Genomic DNA, 23,099 nt, shown 5'->3' with positions numbered 1-23,099 from the left:
TATTTTCTTTTCTTCTTTTCAGCTTTTATTTATTTTTCAGAGAGAAAGAGAACATGCACGGTGTGGGGAGAGAAGGAAGGAGGGGTGGGAGAGGATCCCAAGCAGGCTGTGTGCTGTCAGCACGGAGCCAGATGCAGGGCTCCAACTGAACTCACGTGCCATGAGATCGTGACCTGAGGCCGGAGACAAAATCAAGAGTCAGACGCTTAACGGACTGAGTCACCCAGGCACCCCACTGGCAGCCACGTGTTTCAAAAAGTGGATTGAAAAAGATAAAATTCATGTTAGTAATACGTTTTATTTAACTCAAAATCTAACATATTATCATTTCACCATGTAATCAATAACATTAATGAGCTGTTTTACATTTTTTCTAAGTATTCAAATACTGATATATATTTTACAGTTAGAGCAGATCTCAATTTGGATGCAATATTTTCATTGGAAATACCTGATCTGTGTTCAGATTCCCTAAAATACACATTGCACAAATACAGCTGTATTCACATGGTCCGCTATCCTTGCTACCTCTCATTTCTTATGTGGGATGAAATGAATTCTTGTCGGGGTTTCCGGTTATCGCTCACTGAGTTGGTCCATCACCCACACCGTTTTTCTTATGTGAAAGTGATCATGGATCAAAATGACCATGCTGAGATTGTGAGCCCCAACTCTGCAAAGAAAAAAAAAAAAGCTGGAAACTGGGAGCTACATTTGTTCACCTCCTTGCTTGGTTTACCTGATAACAAATACCTTTTTTTTTTCATAGACTAACTGAACTGAGTAGGTTGGAAATTATTGGGATTGTATTGTTACTTTTTTTTTTCATTGAAACAATCCAGTTTCCTTAGGGAGAGCTCTTTCTTTGCCCTCTGTAATTCAATAATTGCATATAGTGGGTCACGGGGTGCTGACAGTGCAAAGGACTCGTGGCCAAACACAAGCAGCTAACACTTGTCCCTTTCTGGCAATACTTGTGGACAGCTTGGATCAGCAAGGAGGCAGCAGCTCCTGTAGGGAACACTCAGCAAGGCTTTGGGTTGAATGACAGGTCATGAGCTGCCCGTAGAAGGCGGGTCTACAGAATGGTCTTACAGAATGTTATCTAGAATCATGTAAAGACAGCACAGATCTAACCACTCCTAGTCTGGTGCCAGGGAAAGCTATTTCCGCAGAAAACATGGGTGCCAGAGCCACCAACTCCGTCCTCACATTCTCCTCTCCTTGGGATGGCTCAGCCTGGTGGGGCCTCGGATTTTTTTAATCTTTTTCTTATTAGTTTTTTGATTCGAGGAGGGAAGAGACAGCTCCAGCTCCCTTTTCTTGGCATCCCAGTCTTCGTCCCTCTGGTCCAGAGGCAGCCCCTTCTGCCTGGCAGTGCGGCGATGGTCCTGGCACTCGGGCTCGGCCCTGGAGAGGGGCAAGATGGCGGCTCTCAGTACCCGGATGGGAGACCCTGGGCTGGCATCAACGTGGGCGTCTCTTCCAGCCCTCTGCACACAACCTGGCCACCTCAGGAGTCCCGGAGGGAAAGAAGGGGGCCAAGCTCCAGCATCTCCAAGTGTACACTTCGGGACCTCGGACACTAAAGAAGCTACTGAGGTGGAGAAAAATGGCATGCCCAGAGTGGGAAGTTCATAGAAGGATGGGCGCTTAGCGTGAAGACAACACTGCTAATGCTGAAGGACTCACATTCACAGAGCCACCAGCATATTACTAGGATGCTGTTTTCCTTCGTTTCTTTTTCCCTTGTATTTTTTCCTTAATTATAAAACCATGTACATTTGTTGCATAAGATTTTATTTTTTTATTAAAAAAATTTTTAAATGTTTACTTATTTTTGAAAGAGTGAGAGTGCAAGTGTGAGAGGGACAGACGGAGAGGGAAACGCAGAATCCGAAGCAGGCTCCGGGCTCAGCTGTCAGCACAGAGCCCTACGCAGGGCTTGAACCCACGAACTGAGAGATCATGACCTGAGCCAAAGTTGGGAGCCGCTCAGGCACCCTTGTTGAATAAGAATTTAAAATATGGAAACATTTAAAAAAGAAAGAAAAGTACTCACAATCACATATGTATTATTTTTATATAGAAGGATTTGTGAAAAGAATACCTACACGATATATAGATAGGTGACAGATATAGAACAATAGAAGAGGTAAGAGGAATGGGTAAATAGATCATCATACACACATGGACAAAGGAAAGCAGACAACAGTATCATTTGAAGTAGTTCAAGTACAAAGTTTTATAAAAAGCACAGTTCAATAAAGAGATAGCAAACCTGCTTGTCCCCTTAACAACAAGAAGTGACCACTCCGTATTTAGACCACATAACATCCTTCCTCTTACTGCTCTTTTTGGGCTTTGCCACCTTCTATCCCATAGTAGCACTATTTATGTAAACAAGTATCTCCCCTCTCACACAGGGAACTTGACATCCAACACTGTATCTGATTTATCTTTAAATCCTTTGTGGTATCGAGTTCAAAGCAATGGGCATGGTAGGTAGGGCTCCAAAATATTTGTTGAATGCACGGCTTAGAGGAAGCCGAATCAAAAGTTGAATTATTTCACTAGGACCCCTAAGATATTCAGCAATTTGTCAAATACTGTCTAGGCTTTTTCTGAAATTCTCTTATATCCTTTCTTTTCGTCATCCTAGCCCAGGAGAGCACCTACTTGCAACATGAGGCATTAAGAAATTCCTCAGTGACCTCCCTACTTATGGTCTGAGTGCCTCCAATCCTAGCTGCATACCACCCCTGCTGTCTCTTCCCCTACAGAAGGGACTTTGCTAGAGCATCTGTTTCCTCTCCTCAATGCCTGGATGAGTTCACACTCATCTGCTCGCCCATCCCATAATGGTCACCCACCCACCCAACCTTATTCTCCACTTCTCTCTAGCATGAGTGGTGTACTTAGCCAGGCCACTCATCCTTTCACTCCCCCTCCACTCCCTCACACGTATGCACAACCTCTGCACACTTCCGACTTGGTGCCCTTCTCTCCAAATCAAGAATCTTTCTCCCTCCTGCATTAGTCAGGCCTTAGCTATCTTTCAAGGTCCAGATTAATTTCCTCTTAACCAGGATTCCTTCTCTCTAACCCCTTTCAACTGTCAAAAGGGAAGTTCCACATGGAAGATGATGATACCTAAACATGACTTACACACGATGTGGCTGATCGTTGTTGTTTTTGTCGGCTCAGCCCTGCGGGCCCACTTTTCCTGGTAACAGCACCCCACCCCCACCCCCGCTATTTGGAGGAACCACCCATCTTCCACTTCAGTTATGCTGGGCTCATGTATCATGAGCTTACCCACCCACGGGTCACTAGGAAGGGGATGAGATTATGCAGAGGGGTTCAGCAGAGGACAGCCAAGGATAAGATGCTGAGGAATTTCAGCATCTAAAAGGCAAGTGAGAATCAGAGCCCAAGAGAATCATGAGAAGAAATGATCAGATAGGTACAAGGAGAAATAGAAGAGAGTAGCATCAGAGAGGATAAAAAGTTATCCAAGGAGACACGCCAAAAGAGAAGGGCAGTCAAATACCAAATTAAGGGAGATGAGAACTGATAAGAGGTCACTCATTTAGCAACAAGGACCTCCCCGGATGAGCATGGATTCATACGACAGTGGGGAAGAAGCGCAAAGGTGGGTGAGGAAGGAGAGACGATTACACAGATTAACATTCAAGTAGCACAGAAATGCAGGAAGAGAAAAGAAACAGCAGACAGTAGAAGGACCTCTAATCGTTTGTGTGTTTGTTCCATAAGATCTATTTGAACAGGTTCAAAGGCCAATGAGGACTGAAGGGAAGGAGTAGAAAAAAAGCCAAAAGTACAGAAGAGAGGATAAAAGATGCAACAGAGAGTATGGGAACGATGGCCTCGTAGGAGGTACAAAGATTTGGGTCAGGGCCTAGATGGAGAGATAACACTTCTCCCAGAAGGACAGACAGGAAGGTAAGAAGGAACGGATGTGGTGTATATACCACATGTAGGTGTAGGAGGTTGAAATACATATGCTCTTGGCTTCAATCTTCTCTATGAAGGGGAAAGCCTACTGCCTGAGGAACAGGTGGAGGTACGATGGGGACGTGAGTCGTCAATGAAGAAGCAGGACAAGAAGGGATTGTCCAACTGTTCTGAGGGCTCAGCTGAAGACAGGAATCCCAGAATGTCTGATGGTGCCTGTGTACGTCGTTGTGGGCTTTTCTCCACCAGAACAGGCACAGGAGTGGAGAAGACAGACACTGACTCAAGGGTGGGAATGCTGGGTCATATGGCTAGTTCAAACTAGCCATATGCCATAGAAGGACAAACGGTTGGAAACTTAAGAATCATGGGAACAGAGTGGAAGAAGCAGTGTATCATGGCGTCCAGATGGCAGATAGACGGGAGATCATGGACCCTTCAGGCAGACGACGGATGGGGAGGGAAAGAAGAAGCTGAACGAGGAGAGGTCTTGATGCATTCAAATCCCCGTGTGGTGATCCAGGAACTGGCAAACCGAAGAGAGGGCACCACGCTCACATAGTGATATGTTAAGAGTTTTTAAAAGTTCAGAGAACAATGCTGCAGATGCTGAGGTCCACAATGGATGATGCTCACTGAATGTAGGGGATGATGCAGGATTGGGGAGAAGAGTCTTCGAGTCAGGACTCAAGGTTCTGTCTCTTTAACCTCCAAATTACCTCAATCGTGATATTTATTTATTTATTTATTTACTTTTGAGATAGAGAAAGAGAGACAGAGCACGTGCATGTGTACACGTGGCGGAGGGCAGAGAGAAAAGGAGAGAGAGCATCCCAAGCAGGCTCTGTGCTCAGCACGGAGCCCAACACGGGGCTTGACCCCACAACCCTGGGATCATGACCTGAGCCAAAATCAAGAGCCAGGGGTTTCACAGACTGAACCACCCAGGCACTGCTTGAGTATTTTTTACTGTGGAACACCTTCTTAAGGGAAGGTCTCTTTGGTTACTTCTACAGATATCTAACCTCATTGTAAGCTACTATTTTACTTGACAGAAGATAACTTTATCTTCAAGTTCTTAGAAGGTGATTTCACCGTCATGCCCCCTCCCCACCATGAACTGCCCTGCCCTGGAGTCAGATTTGCGACGCATCTCATTTTGGTTTTCAGGCAACGCCACCCTCATTCTGTTACTTTACTGCCTCGTGTACGAACTACTGATTAACCCAACCGGATCATAAATTCCTAAATGTTATTTCCATGCCTCCCGAAGCTGTAACTGTCACGTGCATAACTGACACTTAATTCCATTTGAATGTGTGGGTGAGAGAAAAGATTAACAAGTGCTAGAAGAGTCCTTATGTTTGGTGAGTGTGAGAATAGAAGATTCATGGGCGAACAGCAATTTTAAAAGGTAGAAGGGACCTTACAGCTGATAGCCTAATTCAGCATGTTCATTTTTAATACGAAAACTGAGCCAGCAAGGTGGCTTAACTTGCCCAAGGTCACAGAGCTAGTATGAATACCTTTCAGGAATCTGCAGGGGCAGCATGAATCTTGTCCCACGTCCCATTGGCAAACTTGGTGTCTCACCTCTCTTATCTGAGATAATTTTTGTACAATCTAAAATAGTAATTATAACAATGAGATGTTGTCAACATTATTATAAATATGTATCATTAAAATAACTATAATTTTGGTATAATACAAAAACAATAGATTTCACATAATCTGCAGCAATGCCGCTTCCACCCAAACCAGTCATTTCTGTGAAAAGTTCATAAAAACAACTCAGACAACTGTTAGCTGAATTTGCTCATTCCCTTGGGCGGAGCCGAGACCACTGAATTGGCAAATATCCTGATCACAGGCTCCTGTTTCTCTGCCCCTTCTCTGGCTGGAAATAAAGGAAACTTACTTCTCCAGAAACGCCACACAGGCGGTCTGCCCATAGATCTGTGCGATCCTCTTCGGCGTGTCTCCAAAGAAGTCGGGGGCGTCGATGGCCGCATGCGATGCATGGAGAATTTTGAGCACGCTCACATGGCCTGACTCAGCTGCAAAATGAGCTGGGGTCCAGCCCACATCAGTCACCAGGCAGGGCCTGGCTCCGTTGTCTATAAGGAGCTGCATCACCTCCACATGCCCTTAGATGTAACGGGAAGACACGGGAGGAGGTTAAGATTAAAATGTCTCTGCCCCCCGCGGAGGCCAGAACTGGCCTAGGTTGTCCAAAAGAAGGGAAGACGTTTGCTGGGAAGCCCCTCCTCACCCTCCCTCTCCTTACCAGGGACTCAGTGCCCCACGTTCACCCCATGAACCTTGCTCCTACCAGAGGCCCGGGCCCTCCAACTATTCCCTCTACTCCCTCCCTCCAGGGCATTCCATCCCCCCAATCCCTTCCTAGGAATCTTGCTTTCCCTCCCAAGGGGCTGTACTCATGCCCGTAGGGCACTGGTCAGGCTCACTCAGCTTTTGGCAGTGTCAACGGTGATTGAAAAACAAACATTTTGCAACAACAGGGATGGGCCTTGAGGGCATTACGCGGAGTGGAAATAAGCCAGAGAAAAAGAAAGACCTTAGGATCTCACTTGTACGCGGAATCTACAACAACAGCAGCAGCAACAGAAACCTCACGCACACACAAACACACCAGTATCACTGGTTCAGTGAACAAACTGGTGGTTGCCAGAGGTGGGGGGTAAGGGGTCGGAGAAACGAGTAAAGCCCGGCAAAAGGCACAAACGTCAGTTATAAAATAAGTAAGTCCCGACGATGCAACGTACCACAGGGTGACTATAGTCAAGGAGACTGTGTTGCAGATTTGAAAGCTGCCAAGCGAGCAGATCTTAAAACTTACCAGAAGAAAGCTTTTTGGTAACTACAAATGGTGACAGATTCTAACTTCAGTTACTGTGGCGCTCATTTCGCAACACATAAAAAAATTTAGTCATTGTGTTGTTGTACATCTGAAACTGATATAAGGCTGTATATTAATTACACCTCAATAAAAAATATTTTAAGTCCCACCGACTTTATAGTTAGCACCAGTTAAGAGCCCAGGCTTTTGGGGGACGACGGATGTGGGCTCATACCTGCCAGTAAATAACAGCTGCTAACTACAGCATCCCAGACGAGAAACGAAGGTGTGAGGCTCAGTTTCCTCATTTGGAAATTAAAAATATTATCACCTCCCTCAGTGAGTTCTTGTGAAGTACAAATGAAATCACAGGCATAATGTATACAGCACAGTGCCCAGCATAAAGCAAATGTTCACTAAAAGGTGCTCCATTATAGCTACCATCACCTTGTACTTAGGTTTCTGCAAAATTCTACCAACTGATTTCTCTGCATCCAGTCTTGCTTCCTGCCAATCCATTCTCCATATAGAAGTCAAAACAAAATTTTATTTTTTTTTTAATTTTTTTTGCAACGTTTATTTATTTTGGGGACAGAGAGAGACAGAGCATGAGCGGGGGAGGGGCAGAGAGAGAGGGAGACACAGAATCGGAAACAGGCTCCAGGCTCTGAGCCATCAGCCCAGAGCCTGACGCGGGGCTCGAACTCACGGACCGCGAGATCGTGACCTGGCTGAAGTCGGACGCTTAACCAACTGCGCCACCCAGGCGCCCCCAAAACAAAATTTTAAAAAGCAAATGGAACACTCTCTTACTTGACATCCTTCCATGGTGTTCCACTGCTGAAGGCCTTGATAGGCCCATTGGCTGCTTTTGCTACTATCCTCCTTGAATTCTGTAACCGAGCCATGCGAGGCATGGGGGTTACAGCAATGAACAAGGCAGAGTCCCCGTCCGACCTCGGCAATGATGTTCCCTTTCTTGTTGGAGGTCAAGAGGGCAGAAGACTAATATCAATTGAGAGCACATTATGGGCTGGGCACTGTACATCCATTATCTGAGTGAACCCTCACCACAAGATTCCAAGGTAGCAGCAGTTTCCATTATGTAGATAACTCACTTAAGGCCCAGAGACATTCAATAATTTGCTGAAGGTGCTACAACCAGTAAGTGGTGGTGCCAGGGTTGAAATGTTCCATTTGGCTCTCAAGAAATGTTCTTTCTACTACCCCCACGCAGACTGGTCACTTCACAAAAAGATGGATTCTACCCAGGCACTGCCCACTCACCTTTGATTGCAGCCCAGTGAAGCGGAGTTCGGTCATTCCAGTCCACATCCTTGTAGTTTGGGTCACAGAGACCTTTCTTCAAAATCTTTTTCACTAAACTGTAATCCCCAACAGCCACAGCTTGGTGGAGCTTTGTCATGTCTGACATTTTGGTCGATTCCATGACTGAAATAATGGAGGGGGAAAAACATGCCCCTTAGGAAGTTCTCTACAGCTCTTTCTTCTCAGTAAGTGATTCCACGGGACTCTTTACCATTTACTTTCTTTCTCAGCTCACAAATTTGCATGTGTGTGCGCTGCTGAGGGTGTATTTGGATCTCAGCCACCATGGTTAGTACATGCCAGTCCCTTACTTAAAATCTATCGACGCTCCCCTCTGCCTCCAGGCATACAGGCTGAACTCATGGGCTGGCATTTTCTATTTGTTCTCAAACCACTTTCCAGTGCTATCTCCAGTTCCCGTTCCAAAGGGCTGGTAGTGCGATTCTGAATTAGTTGTGTGATTCTGCGCCTTGGCTTTCTCATCTATAACCTGGAGACAACTTGCCGGAGTTGTTGTGAGGGTACAATGACAATCTATGTGAAAAGTTTACCGACTGAATGCAGAGAAGGGACTCCAGAGAAAGTTAATACTATTGGCACACCAATTCAGATGGAGTAGATGTAAACGTGCAAACAACACAGCTACAAGTTATCTACAACATCAATGCAGAAACCGACAGTTCTCAAACTATAGTCTACAGATGCTTAGGAATCTCTAGGACTCTTTCAGGGGATGCATGAAGTCAAAACTATTTTCATTATAATGTGAAAATGCCATTGGCCTTGTTCACTGTGCCGACATTTGCCCTGAGGGTTGAAGAGCAATGAGGTACAAAGCTGCTGTTGCCTCAGCATGAAGCCAGGCAGTGGCATCACACATGTAGAGTCAAAAACAAACGAAAAGGGGGGCACCTGGGTGGCTCAGTCGGTTAAGCGTCCGACTTCAGCTCAGGTCATGATCTCACAGTTCGTGAGTTCGAGCCCCGTGTCGGGCTCTGTGCTGACAGCTCGGAGCCTGGAGCTGCTTCAGATTCTGTGTCTCCCTCTTTCTCTGCCCTTCCCCTGTTCATGCTCTGTCAATGTCTCAAAAATAAATAAATATTAAAAAAAACAAAAACAAAAAACGAAAAGGTAGTTTCAACCAAGAAACTAAAGTAGTAAAACTATGCATGTTGACCCTTAATTGCATGACTTCACAAAAGTTATTTTAAAAGATTCTGTAACGAAATGTGTCAACATTTGGGAAGTCTGCATAACTCCCTGAACTGATGTCTTCCAAATGACAAGTGGATGATGCTACAAAATCATGCATGGGTAAAGAGACCCATTCAAGATAGACCTGTGGATTTTAGTGAGACAGAGGACAAAAAATACACTGAGGTTGTTTCAGATTCCAAGTCACTTAAAAAGCACAGCCATGTGTCAGTTTGGGCACAGTATCAGAGAATATCCGCAGTTATCTGAAAAGGCTACAAAATACTCTTCCCTTTTCCAATATATGTGGAACCAGATTTTCTTTCAATATTTCAGCCGAAACAACAAACTGAATACGGAAGATCTAAGAACCCACCTATCTTCTATTAAGCCACATATTATAGGGATTCAACTACATAAACACATACATACATACATACATACATACATACATACATACATAAACAATGTTACTCTTCTCATTTCTTTTGCTTTAGAACATGTAATTATTTTTCATAAAAATATTTTTGTTATTGTATATTAGGCTTGTTATGATTTTTGTAAGTGACTTAACAAACATTTAATTTTTTTCTCAGTTTTAATTTCTAATAAGGTAAACAATAAGGTAACGGAGTCCTGAGACCAACAAGTTTGGGAATTACAGATATAAACAAAATAAGGATTGGGATAGGAATTTTTTAAATGTTTACTTATTTTTGAGAGAGAGAGAGAGGCAGACTGCAAGTGGGGAAGGGGCAGAGAGAGAGGGAGACACAGAATCCGAAGCAGGCTCCAGGCTCTGAGCTGTCAGCACAGAGCCTGACACGGGGCTCAAACCCACAAACTGTGAGATCATGACTTGAGCCGAAGTCGGACGCTTAGCCAACTAGGCCACCCAGGCGCCCCAGGGGTTGGGATAGAATTAAAGAATGAGGAGAGAGCCACGTGTGGTGGGGCCAGCGAGAATGTCTCTTTGATCCCAACATTTCAGTTGAGATCTCAAGAAGAATTTGGAGTCAGCCAGACACATTGTGGCCCAGCAGCAGCAGCAGCACCTAGGAATTTATTAGAAATGTGAATTATTGAGCCTCATATCAGACCTCCTGATGTAGATGGAAATATGAGGACAGCCCTAGAGGGGGAGAGAAGTGCGTAACATAATTAACATGCAATGTCCTAAGTGTTATAATGGCAGTGATTTTTCTGGGGACAGAAGGAAAGGACATTTCCCCAGGACTAGGAAGTGAAAGGGACTTTTTTCCAAAAGTGACCTAAGCCGAGTCCCAAAAGGATGAGTAAGAGTCTTCTCGGGCATGGCCATAGTGGAAGATCCAGCCCAGGCAACAGCGCATCGGGAGTGGGGAGGGAGGCACATTCTGCAAAAAGCAAGTGGCTCTAACTTTGACGTACAGACCAAGGATCCACAAATGTTTCCTATAAAGGGCTGGATAGGAAACTTCTTAGCCTTTATAGGCCAAGAGGCAAAACTCAAGGCTATTATTTAACGTTACCTAACTATTATGCAACAAGAGAAAACCTCTTGCCAGAGGTGGGCCATCCTGGGAGGGGAAGGATCGGTGGTGGTGGGTGAGCGTCCTTTGTGCCCAGTCACGCTCAGCTGGAGACATTCTCAGGGCCAAGAGCAACCAGCCCGGGGAGGAGGGGTCTGGCTGAAAGGATGGTCACTTACCCTTTACTCCAGTGATGCCCAGATCCCAGCATGCCCTCTCTCCTCCCCAACAGCCCAATCAGTTCAAGTTGACAGCTGGTGGGAGGCAAGGTAACTTGGCTGGACCATTCCTATCGCTCACTGCCGACAGCAGAGTCCCCAAAGTGTAGGCGCTGACCAGCAGGGCCCTGGGCAGGGACTAGGCACAGCCGTGAGCTCAGCAGACAAGTGCTAAGAGCAGACTAGAGAGCAGTTAGCTCTCCAAAGCTCACCGTGCTTGCCCCCCGAGAGCCACCATCATAAGTGGTGACCGCATGCCTAAAAAAATGGAGCGAGCCACACTTGGCCCGTAGACCGTAGTTTACCAACCTCTGGTCCATATAAAGCATCTGGGATCTTGTTCAAATGCAGATTCTGATTCAGTAGGTCTAGGAGGAGACCTGAGAGCCTGCATTTGTAACAAGTCAACACGACAACTACCAGTTCATAGACCGCACTGAGTAGCAATGTCTCTGGCTACAAGGCAGGGGAGAGACCTGAAGTGAGGGAGAAGCAGTAAGGATGCGGCTGTTGTTCCTCACTGAAGGACTGCGTGAAAATTACTGGTGACTTTTAAAAAATAGATGCCCGGGCCTCGGCCTGAAGTGCTTCAGAGTCACTAGATGTGTCGGACAAGGACGTGCCTTTCTGCGTGAAGTGAGCGCTCAGTATACGTTAGGTAAGAGAAGATGGCATGGGATGTGTTTCCTCTTTTTGGCTTGTTTTAGTAAGAAAACCCTTACACCGGAGGATTTGATCGATGATAAATCAAATAGTGAACAAGTGCTGGAGGCTTTCTGACCTGCAGGTGTCACAAAAACCAAACCATTTTTAATTTTTTTTTTTTAACGTTTATTTATTTTTGAGACAGAGAGAGACAGAGCACGAACGGGGGAGGGTCAGAGAGAGGGAGACACAGAATCTGAAACAGGCTCCAGGCTCTGAGCTGTCAGCACAGAGCCCGACGCGGGGCTTGAACTCACGGACCGCGAGATCATGACCTGAGCCGAAGTCGGACGCTTAACCGACTGAGCCACCCAGGTGCCCCCAAACCATTTTTAGAATCAGTTGTCTGGGAGCCTCTGCTTACATTTCACGCCAACCTTTAACCAGGTTTGGGCTTAAATCAACTCCATCGGGGTCACGTTTGTGTTCCTACCAAGGAAATTCCACAACTTCCCACAGAGAAGCTGCAATTCAAGTAGAAGTTTCCAATGAGTAGCTACATTTATTTGCAGAGAAATTGACGAAGTGATCCTAAAACTTCATGTGAAAATACAAAGGGCTCAGAATAGGCCAAACAATCTTGCAAGAGACCACAGTAGGAGGACTCAAACTTCCCGATTTCTAAACTTACGGTAAAGATACAGTAACCAAAAAAGTGTGATACAAAGTACACTGTGTGGCATAGAGATAGATACAGAGAGAGAAAAGGGACAGAACTGGGAGTCCAGAAATAAACGCATACATTATGGTCATTTGGTTTTCAGTAAAGGTGCCGGGAAAATCGTAGTCTTTCCAAATGGTGCTGACACAGTTGAGTCACAGTGACGCAGAGACACTGACACAGTGAATGCTTGAGTATTCACATACTCAAGAATTAAGTTAATCCTTTCCCTCATGCCACACACAAAACTTAACTTAAAATGAACTGCAGACGTACAGAAGACCTAAAACTAAAACATTTAGAAGAAAACATGGGAGTAAATCTTCATTACTTTGGATTAGACAATGAAACGGTTCATAGGACGGCAAAAGCACAAGAAACAAAAGAGAACAAACAGATAAATTGAATTTTACCAAAATTAGAAACTTTTTTTTCTACAAACAATATCTTAGGAAAAGTATAAAAGCAAATATGGAATGGGAGAAAATATTTGAAAATTATATATCTGATAAGAGATTTGTATCCAGAATACAGAACTCTTTCAATTCAACAACAACAAAAAAAGCTCCATTAACAATCGTCCAGGAATATAAACAGAAGTTTCTCCAAAAGAAGAGGCACATGAAGATACGCCCAAAATAATGAGCACCTGAAAAAAAATGCTCAACATCATTAGTCACGAAGGAAATGCAAATGAAAACCATACTGAAGCACCACTCACACCCTCTAGAATAACTGTAATCAAAAAGACAGACAATGGCAAGTGTCACTGAGGCTGTGGGGAAATTGAACCCCTCACAGATGTGGTAGGGATATAAAATGGGGCAGCTGCTTTGGAAGACAGTTTGGCAGCGCTTCAAAAAGTTAAACATAGACTTATCATATGACCTGTAACTCCACACTTAGCTATTTACCTACAGAAATGAAACTATATATCCACCCAAAAACTTGTTACACGCATGTTTCCGGCAGCATTATTCATAATAGCCAAGAGTGGAAACAACGCAAATGTCCCTTAGTAGGTGAATGCATGAATAAAATGTGGGAGTTCATACGATGTAACATGATTTGACAAAGGAAAGGAATAAAGTACTGACACCTGATACGACACGAACGGACCTTGAAAACACGCTAAATGAAAGAAGCCAGGAGCAAGAGACCACACATTGTAAGATTCCAATTATGTGAAGTGTCCAGGATAGGCAAATCCACAGAGATAGAGTGTAGATTATTGATTGCCTGAACTGGGAGGAGGCGGGGGTAGGAAGTGACTACTAATGGGGATAGGATTTCTTTGGGGGGGGGGTGATGAAACGTTCTAAAATTAGGCAGGGGCAAGTGACGCTTTCATAACTTTGAATATATTAAAAACCACTGAATTATGTACTATAAATAAATGAATTTTATGGTATGTGAATTACAGCTCAATAAAGCCCTTTAAAAACAATAAATGAGGGGGTGCCTGGGTGGCTCAGTCGGTTAAGCCTCCGACTTCAGTTCAGGTCATGATCTCATGGTGCGTGGGTTGGAGCCACGCCTCCGGCTCTGTGTTGACAACTCAGAGCCTGGAGTCTGCTTCCGATTCTGTCGCCCTCTCTCTGCCCCTCCCCCCCCCATAAATAAGCATTAAAATTTTTAAAAAATAAATTAAAAAATAAATGATACTGCTAGAGGCTTTCTTTAAAAAAAAATTGGGGCGCCTGGGTGGCACAGTCCGTTAAGCGTCCGACTTCGGCTCAGGTCATGATCTCATGGTCCCTGAGTTCGAGCCCCACGTCGGGCTCTGTGCTGACAGCTCAGAGCCTGGAGCCTGCTTCAGATTCTGTGTCTCCCTCTCTCTCTGCTCCTCCCCTGTTCATGCTCTGTCTCTCTCTGTCTCAAAAATAAATAAACGTTAAAAAAAAAATTGTAGAAAACGTCCAATTCACTAGCCTGCAACTGACTACTGAAATTTAGCAAACTTTCCTTCACATGAATCTTCAAAAATTTCATGAAGTGCACCTGAATTTCTGTCTTTCTGGTACAGGCGCCCAAATGTAAAGAAGTAGCCAGTAAATATAAGTTCTAATAATATGAATGATCCATAATAGGTGTAAAAAGCTGAAGGCAGGAGTAATATAAAAATACTTACTCTCTTGCTTGAGAGCTGAGGCACCCAGCACGGGCAGGCGTCTTAGGGGCCAGAGGTTTGTTTTGTTCACACCATGGAAACTGGCCCCTCCTTCCTCAGTAAAGCCTGTCAATCAAGGTAGGCCTCCGGGAGGAGGTGCTTGCTGGAGGAAAGGTGACTGCCCCTTTGCTTCCACTGAAGCTGGTCAGCTGTCCTGGCCTGCTTCTGTAGTCTGAGTGTGGTCCTTGACAGCTTCTCTTCAAGTAGCATTTCATCCAAATGCACGAAAATGGAAAAACAGATTGCCAGTCCACAGGGCACTGTGAAGGAAACACGCTGCCCGGTGACCACCGCGGGGTGGCGTCGATGACGTGCACCCCGCACTCTCAGAACCGGCTTGGGATCTTGCGCAAGACCCTTAAATTTGCTGAAACTCAATTCTCACCAATAAAAGGAAGTTTTAACACTTTTCTCATATGGCAACAAAAGATGCGTAGCTGAAATAATTGATAAAGCACCTGCTAACAGGGTGGAGGAAGGAGAAAGCCTTCAGTCAATTTCTCATGGCCTCCTCCTTTTTGATCCCTTACTCTAGCATCTCCTATCTTTATGGTGATGCTGGTCTTCCTGTCTCCCTTTTCTCTCTCTCTCCCTCCCTCCTTTCCTTCCTTCCTTTCTTCTTCCTCCCCCTCTTTATTTCTCTCCCCCTCCCTCTCTTTCTCTTCCTCCCTCTTTCATTCTTTTTTTTTCTTTCTCCTATCATTTATCTGCTTCCTTTCTTCCCACATGTGTTTACTGAATGCCTTATATACTGTCCTAGGCTCTGTGGAGAACAAGACTCATGTTCCTTTCTTCTTCGAGCTGAGAGTCCAAAGTAAAAGACAGACCATGGTGAAAGCATTTACTACACAGATTCAGTATTCCATTAGCAGAGTCTACTTCTTGCAGTGTACAAAGAATTGATATTGTTGCAATTGTTGCAATATCAGAATTTATCTTCATCTTATGTTTATAAAGCTTTGTGTGCTATTTCTGCCAAAATTTTAATTTTTTTTAAAATTATGACTGAATGAATGCCTTCATCTGGGGTGAATGTCAATAATCTACCCTCAAGGGTCACTTGCTTATATTGTGATAGGACACAGAGGCCACCCGGCAACATCTATGGGCCAGACATTGACCTTTGGTCACACTGGCTCAAGCACTGGGACTAGCATTTCTGGCTGAAGTGACTGCCGCTGAGTATCTTCTCCATAGAAGCCATTTTTAGATCAGGAAGGGACTTTAGATAAATCGTGATTCAAAAATTCATTTAGAGATGAGAATGTTGCGATCCGTTGACATTATGTGATTTGATTAATTCACACAGCCACTGTGTTTTAATGCATCTCTTACCATCTCCCCCGTCACAGACTTTGAGCCTGAAGTTCTCTCTTGTCCAGCAAGAGAGCAGACACAGAATTAAAATGTGAGAGAGGATGTAATGTCTGAGAGGAGACAAGAGCCCCAAGTAAGGGTCCTTGCTCTATTTTTATTAGGATCAGAAGGCCTACAAACATGATGGACGTGCAGAAAGAGACCATGAAACCACAAACATTAACTCATGTGCGAGAGAAAGGCGGTTTTGAAGATATCCTGTGATAGGGGTTTGGGTCAATACAAAACAAAATCCTGGCACTGGGCCGATGGTTGTTTACCACAGGCACAAGGAGAGCCTTCTGTTTACTTAGCTCGCCTAGGGGTAAGACAGAGCATGGGTCCACAAGGCACCTTACTTTTGCTAATTAGCCCTACTCCAATCAGTTTCACCCTACTGAGGTCTATGGCCCTGTCTACCTGTTTACCTATTCTGGACCTTCCTTCCTGTGAAAGCAACTTTCTGCTTTTGTGCTATGTTGGGGGCGCTTCTGCTCTGTTTACCTAATCTCAGATGCTTTCAGCCTAAACTTTCTTAACCCATTGGTGCAAGTTCAGGGAATTCCTAAACTTATTCCCCACAATCCCCACCCTAACTAAACTCAGGATATATAAGAGATGCTCAGTGACCACAAGTTCAAGGGTTGCCTGGGCCGTTTTGTCACTCCATTGTATATTTACTGCTTACTGTTGACCTCTGCTCAGAACACCATGATTTGACTTTCTTCTGCCTCCCTCCAATTCTAAAGAAGTTGATAACAACAAACCTATATAGACTTTGTTCTCCAAGCAATACTTGTGAGGAGGCAATACAGTGGGGAGGACAGAATGGTGATCTGGCATCTGGGAATGATGGGAAAAAATGAGATATTTGTTGAATGCCTTTGTGCATCAGGCATTATTCTAGGTGTTTGGGATATTACTCATCAATCTTTTTTAAAAATGTATTTATTTATTTTGAGAGAAAAAGAGACAGACAGAGAAAAAGAGCACATGAGCAAGCAGGAGAGGGACAGAGAAAGAGGGAGAGAGAGGATTCCAAGCAGGCTCTGCACCCACAGCATGGAGCCCAATGCCGGGCTTGAACTCATGGACCATGAGATCATGACCTGAGCCAAAACCAAGAGTCAAAGGCTTACAATAATAACCCTCCTCTCTCTTGTCTTTCAACCCACCCACGTGACCAATATTTCTTAGTTCTTCTTGGTTATTCATATTATGTATGTATGTGTGCATTTATATATATTAATTCTCTTTCCCACATACAGTAAAACCTTGGATTGTGAGTAACTTGTTCTGCGAGTGTTCCGCAAGATGAGCAAACATTTCTAATAAATTTTAACTTGATAAAGGAGTGATGTCTTACAATCCGAGTAGTAGTACAGGATGCCGAATGTCACAAGATCACAACTGAGCCAATGGTTCTTTTCTCTCTCGCTGTGAGATTGTGGGATGCCCAGATGCTTGGTCTCAGGCTGCGGTGTTTGGCAGAAACCAGTGATTTTTCGGAACGTTGGAAGGCGCCCACACCTGGCACTAATGTATTTTTTGTCACTTCAAAACACCTATGGACAGTCCTTTGCTTTTCCATTCAAGAGGAAGCTGATGAATGCTTTGCTTCATTCTAGGTCAGGCTGCCTGCAGATATAGATGCTTTCCTCTTACTGCCAGTAAATACGGTATATGACAAGAATTTATTAACACTGTACCACAGTCAACATCCGTGTGAGTGTATACGATGGCCCCCACGCAGAAAAAGGTTGAAAAGAAAGGCGGTAAGAAGGAGATGATTGCTGTGGAAGTTAAGAAGGAAATCATCAAGAAGTATGTACAAGGTATGCGAGTGGCCAAAATTGCAAGATTTTGTAAGAATTCTATATCTCCACCTCGTCTGCAGAGGAACTGAATCCCTCACTTCAAATGAGATTAGGGAGATGTGTAAAATGTGAGAAACAGTGCAAAATTCTGTAAGAAGGCACCACCCGAATAAGGCTGTAGCAGTGAGAGCGGTGAATCTGTTTAAGGACAAGGCAATGTCACATTTCTGCGAAAGCCTCAAAGGGAGGCAAAACCAACGTCATTAGATAGGTTCCTTGCTAAAGTTGCACAAAATGGGAAAGATTCCACTGAGCCAATAGACAGCAGTGATTCCATTAGTGATAATGAAAGATCTCCTACACAGTAACCCTCCTCTCTCTTATCTCCCTCACACCCTCCAGGAAGGTTTTCAAAGGTAAGTGCTGTTTATTTCTCTTTCTATTATGTATCTTCTTTATTATTTTGTATTATATTACAGTATTGTAATCACTTTTGTGTGAGTATTTTTAGGTTGTGGAAGGAATTGTCTGCATTCCACCATTGCTTATGGGGAAATTTGCTTTGATATACAAGTGCTTTGGATTACAAGCACGTTTCTGGAGTGAATTATGCTTCCAAACCAAGGTCTTACTGTACATATATACGTACAATGTGTATGTTCACATACATACACATGCATATGTATTTCAAATGCTCACCCTGCTTGCCTAGTATTGTCCTAAGCAATTTACATGCATTATCCCTTTCAGTTCTTACTGCAACCTTGTGATACAAATACTATTCTTATTTCTGCTTTACAGATTAGGAAACTGAAGGGTTACAAGGGTACGGAAGTTGCCAAAGGCCTTGAGAGCTAGTAAAGGTAAACTGGATTCAAGCCCAGCTCTGTCTGACTCAGCCTTCTTAATTACCACACTGTGTCTGGAAAAAAATGTCAGGAAGATATGCACCAAATGTTAAATAACTACTTCATGAAGTTGGGGTTGCGTGACCCACCCGCTTCCTATGTTTGCTGTTTTGTTTAGATTTCTAACAACAGGAATGTATTATTTCATCTTAACTAGAAAAAAAATCTCTTTTCAAATTACCATCAGTTCCCTCATTTTCTCTGCCTTTGGTCAATCTGCTGTCTAATTTTGCAAGACCAGATAAGCCGCCACTCTGGCCTTGTTCCTGGAAGAGCAAACATCATCCGGGAATGCACATCACCAGACAGACTGACTCCATGACTAAGAGTGAATTCCAGCCACTGGGGCTCAGAAAGCTTCAAACAGCCTCAGGGAGAGCCCAGGACCATCTCCCACATTATCACTCTCTTCATGCTTTACTGTTACCCAAGCCACAGCCGCATCTCCTTCCTTTTCTTCTCCATCAACTATCTTAAAAGTAGTCTACACTCATGGTCTTTGCATCTGCATTTCTACTCCTTACAGACTCTGACTTCACCCCTCAGTCATGATACTGTTAGTCTTAGGGGTCACCACGTCTTTCTAATTGCTAAGCCTCATGACCCTTTCCTCAGCCTTCATTCCTTCTATCTCATCAACAGTGTTGGTCTTACCTACCTTTTAAAACCTCTTGCCTCTCTTGATTCCACAGAGCTTCTCTTTCCCATTTTCTGTCCTCACTGTGACTAGCCTGTCTCAATTTCATTCACCAGCTTCTCCTCCCCCTACCGTCCATGACTGTGATGTTCTTTAGAATTCTTCCACCTCTGCTCTCTCTGCAAACCCTTGATGGCCAATCCCATGAGTTCTCAGCATTTTTACTTCCAAATAAATGACTTCTGCCCAGGTTTGAGACTGAGTTTCGGACCTGCATGAGTTTCATTCCTCCCGGAAACGGCCCAGGAGATGTTTCCACCCAGATGTGCTAGCTCACTGGAAGAAAGGATCATTTTGTAGTGTTTGCTGATTTCTGTGACATGAAGCCCTCCCTATGGCTGATCTCAAGCTATCAGAGCGAAGTCACTGACTACAGAGCTGGAAAGAGATGTGCACAGGCAGGGGTTGAACAGGAATAAATCAACTCCACACCCCCACTCGTTCTGCCTGGTATCCAAGGCCAAAGGCTCTCGAACATTATTTTTTAACATATGGTAGAAAGCACATTCTATGTCAGTTACCTGAATATGTATTGGATTATGTATGAATATGTATTGAATATGTATTGGAATATGTATATGGATTGGAACAAAGTTGTTCTGTGAAACAACATAACCTTATCACATGTGACATACTTTGAAATCTATCACGTTTCATTTCGTTAAAAAATGTGTCTCAACTCACCAAGTACATTTAATAAGCCATCAAAGGTTCAAGACTCACAATTTAAAAACATCATCTTCAAGTCTTTCAAACTCAATGTGTACAGAACTGCATTATTATCTCACTTTCAACAACCTGTTCCTCTTCCTGCTTTTCCTTTCTCAATTAATGGCTCCATCATCTACCTGGTTTCCCCACTAGAGGTCTCGGGGCCATTTTGGACTCATCCCTCTGCTTTATCCTTTATACCTTGCTGATATCCCTTAAGTAGATCTTCCTACCTCAGTTCCCACTGTCACTATCCCAGTTTATATCACCACCTTTCACCCCATAGCCTCCCAATTCATCCCCTGTTTTCAATTTCTCCAATCTCAAATTTTTTTTAGTACAGTATTGTTTTCCAAAAATCAGTAATGCTACTGCTCTGCTTACAAATGTTGATGGTTTCCCATTGCCCCACGATGTTTTGCATTCATTTAAATATTCCAGAGGGCAACTACTGTGTGCTAGGCTCCGTACTGGATGCAGGGGAATAAAAATGACAGAGTTCTTGTCCTTAAGGAGCTCACACTCTACACCCCAGTGCCTCACTCGGAAGACTCTTATAGTAATCCCAGCTTATCTTGTCACCCTTAACTTCTGGCCCACCCCATCTATACACCTGATGCTTGCCACAGTGGGGAACTTGACATTCCCAAGGAACGTCATTTACCTTTAGGTCCCTGTGCCTTTGCTCATACAGTTCTACATTCTGTTCCAGCATTCTACGTGCTCTTGCTTTCTTTCTTCCAGATGACCTCCCACTCATTCACAAAAGCCACTCTCTGTGAAGCCTTCCTTTGGACAAATTCCTATTTTAAAAAGTTTTAAATATTTATTCAATGTAATCACGCACATACTTCAAATTGTTAAGGTGTTCTAGAACAGAAAAGAAGTACTAGAACAGAAAAGTCAGACTCTTCCATCCCTACCCCAGTCTAATTCCCCAAAGATAATCAATCTTAACAGTGTTTCTTGTTGGATTTTTGGTGATCTCCCTGTGTTTCCAAAATAATACCTGGTACTATTATTTCTTAGTGGGTCCTCTTAGGCACTATCTATCTAATTTCTACTAAGAGAGTGAGCATTTGGCTCACAAACACACCGGCCCTATCTTTTCTCTTCCCTGAGCCTCCTGATAAAATTACTTCTGTATATTCATGCTGTCTACTTGTTCTCTCCTCTGCAGAATTGCTATACATCCAGAACTTTATTTCTGTCCTACCAACTGTAGACAGAATCTCTCGATTTTCTAAAATGAGACCCTTAGTAACCTAACCTTCTCTCCACCCTCCTCCCCAGTTCTATTTCCTTCTACCCACCTACCTTTATTTTTACATTTAAAAATTAATCTATTTACATTTTCTTGTGCAATCATAGTTTATTCTACTTTGGCTTGTTTATAAGGTGATTCTAAAAGTTGAAAACCAATAAGCAATGTTCCCATTATTAGACTATCTGAATATTGTCTCCAATAGTCTAATAGAGCACACTGCTCATATTTTTTTCTTTGGGCCATTCAGAGAGGTATATTCTTGGATTTCTAGTTTAAATGTAGTTTCTATATTTAAATACCACTCAGTAGTTCAAAATCAATCTATTGTAAGCTGTGTCACACTAGCGTTAGGCCTTTCCTGGACAATTCCTCTCTTGGAGCTTCTACTTTTATTTTATTTTATTTTTTAAATTTTATTTAAATCCAAGTTAGTTAACATACAGTGTAATAAAGATTTCAGGAATAGAATGTAGTGATTCATCACTTACCTATAACACCCAGTGCTCATCCCAACAAGTGCCCTCCTTAATGCCCATCACCCATTTAGCTCAGCCCCACCCCACCCCACACCCCTCCAATAACCCCCAGTTTGTTCTCTGTATTTAAGAGTCTATTATCGGGGCGCCTGGGTGGCGCAGTCGGTTGAGCGTCCGACTTCAGCCAGGTCACGATCTCGCGGTCTGTGAGTTCGAGCCCTGCGTTGGGCTCTGGGCTGAGGGCTCAGAGCCTGGAGCCTGTTTCCGATTCTGTGTCTCCCTCTCTCTCTGCCCGTCCCCCGTTCATGCTCTGTCTCTCTCTGTCCCAAAAATAAATAAACGTTGAAAAAAAAATAAAAAAAAAAAAGAGTCTATTATGGTTTGTCTCCTTTGTTTTTATCTTATTTTTCCTTCCCTTCCCCTATGTTCATCTGCTTTGTTTTCATTTCACATATGGGTGAAATCATATGATATTTATCTTTCTCTGATTGACTTATTTCCCTTAGCATAATATATTCTAGTTACATCCACATTGTGGCAAATGGCAAGATTTTATTCTTGTTTATCACTGAGTAATGTTCCATCTTCCTTATCCATCTTCTTTATCCATTCATCAGTTGATGGACATTTGAGTTCCTTCCATGATTTGGCTATTGTTGATAGTGCTACTATAAACATTGGGGTGCATGTGCCTCTTTGAATCAACATTTTTGCACTACTAGGTATTTATCCAAAGGATAATTTTTAAATTTTTAAATTTAATTAATTTTCTTTTTTGTCATAGACTCTAAGTCTGAAGTTCTCTTTCGGCCAGCAAAAGAGCAGGATGCAGGATGAAAAGCAAGAGATGGCTAACGTCCAGGAAAAGACAAGAGCCTCAAATAAGGGTACTTGCCCCACTTTTATTAGGATCAGAAGGCTTACAAACATGGTGATGGGTGTGCACAAAGAGACAATGAATCTGTGAACATTAACTTGTGGATGTGAGGGAAGAGGTCTTGAAGATATTCGGGGTTAGGGGTTTGGGTTAATACAAAGCAAAATCCTGACACTGGGCAGTCGGGTAGAAGGTTGTTTACAGAAGACATGAGGCACCCCCCTTGTTTATCTTAGCTAGCCCAGGGGATGGGACAGGTAGGACACGTGACCTCAGAATTAACAAGGCACCTTTTCTTTTGTTAATCATCTCTGCTCTGGGCTGCTTTACCTGCAGTGCAGTGGTCTATAGCCCAATTTACCTG

The 23,099-nt window shown here is 43.6% G+C and overlaps 1 protein-coding gene across 1 annotated transcript; it reads right to left on the bottom strand.

The window, feature by feature from the left end:
• Positions 1-278: 278 nt before the first annotated feature.
• ANKRD66 (ankyrin repeat domain 66) lies at positions 279-14,725 on the bottom strand. The gene is made up of 4 exons (XM_023254045.2): positions 14,588-14,725; positions 8,126-8,290; positions 5,897-6,125; positions 279-1,410 (listed from the first exon to the last, which is right to left on the bottom strand). Exons 2-4 carry the CDS (start codon positions 8,286-8,288, stop codon positions 1,209-1,211), a joined length of 594 nt encoding a protein of 197 aa, XP_023109813.2. The 5' UTR covers positions 8,289-8,290; positions 14,588-14,725; the 3' UTR covers positions 279-1,208.
• Between the last annotated feature and the right edge of the window lie 8,374 nt (positions 14,726-23,099).

The sequence above is a fragment of the Felis catus genome, chromosome B2 (genome assembly GCF_018350175.1).
Source record: "Felis catus isolate Fca126 chromosome B2, F.catus_Fca126_mat1.0, whole genome shotgun sequence".
NCBI lineage: Eukaryota > Metazoa > Chordata > Mammalia > Carnivora > Felidae > Felis > Felis catus.
The sequence above is the reverse complement of the archived record's forward strand: the minus strand, read 5'-3'. Positions and strand labels throughout refer to the sequence as shown.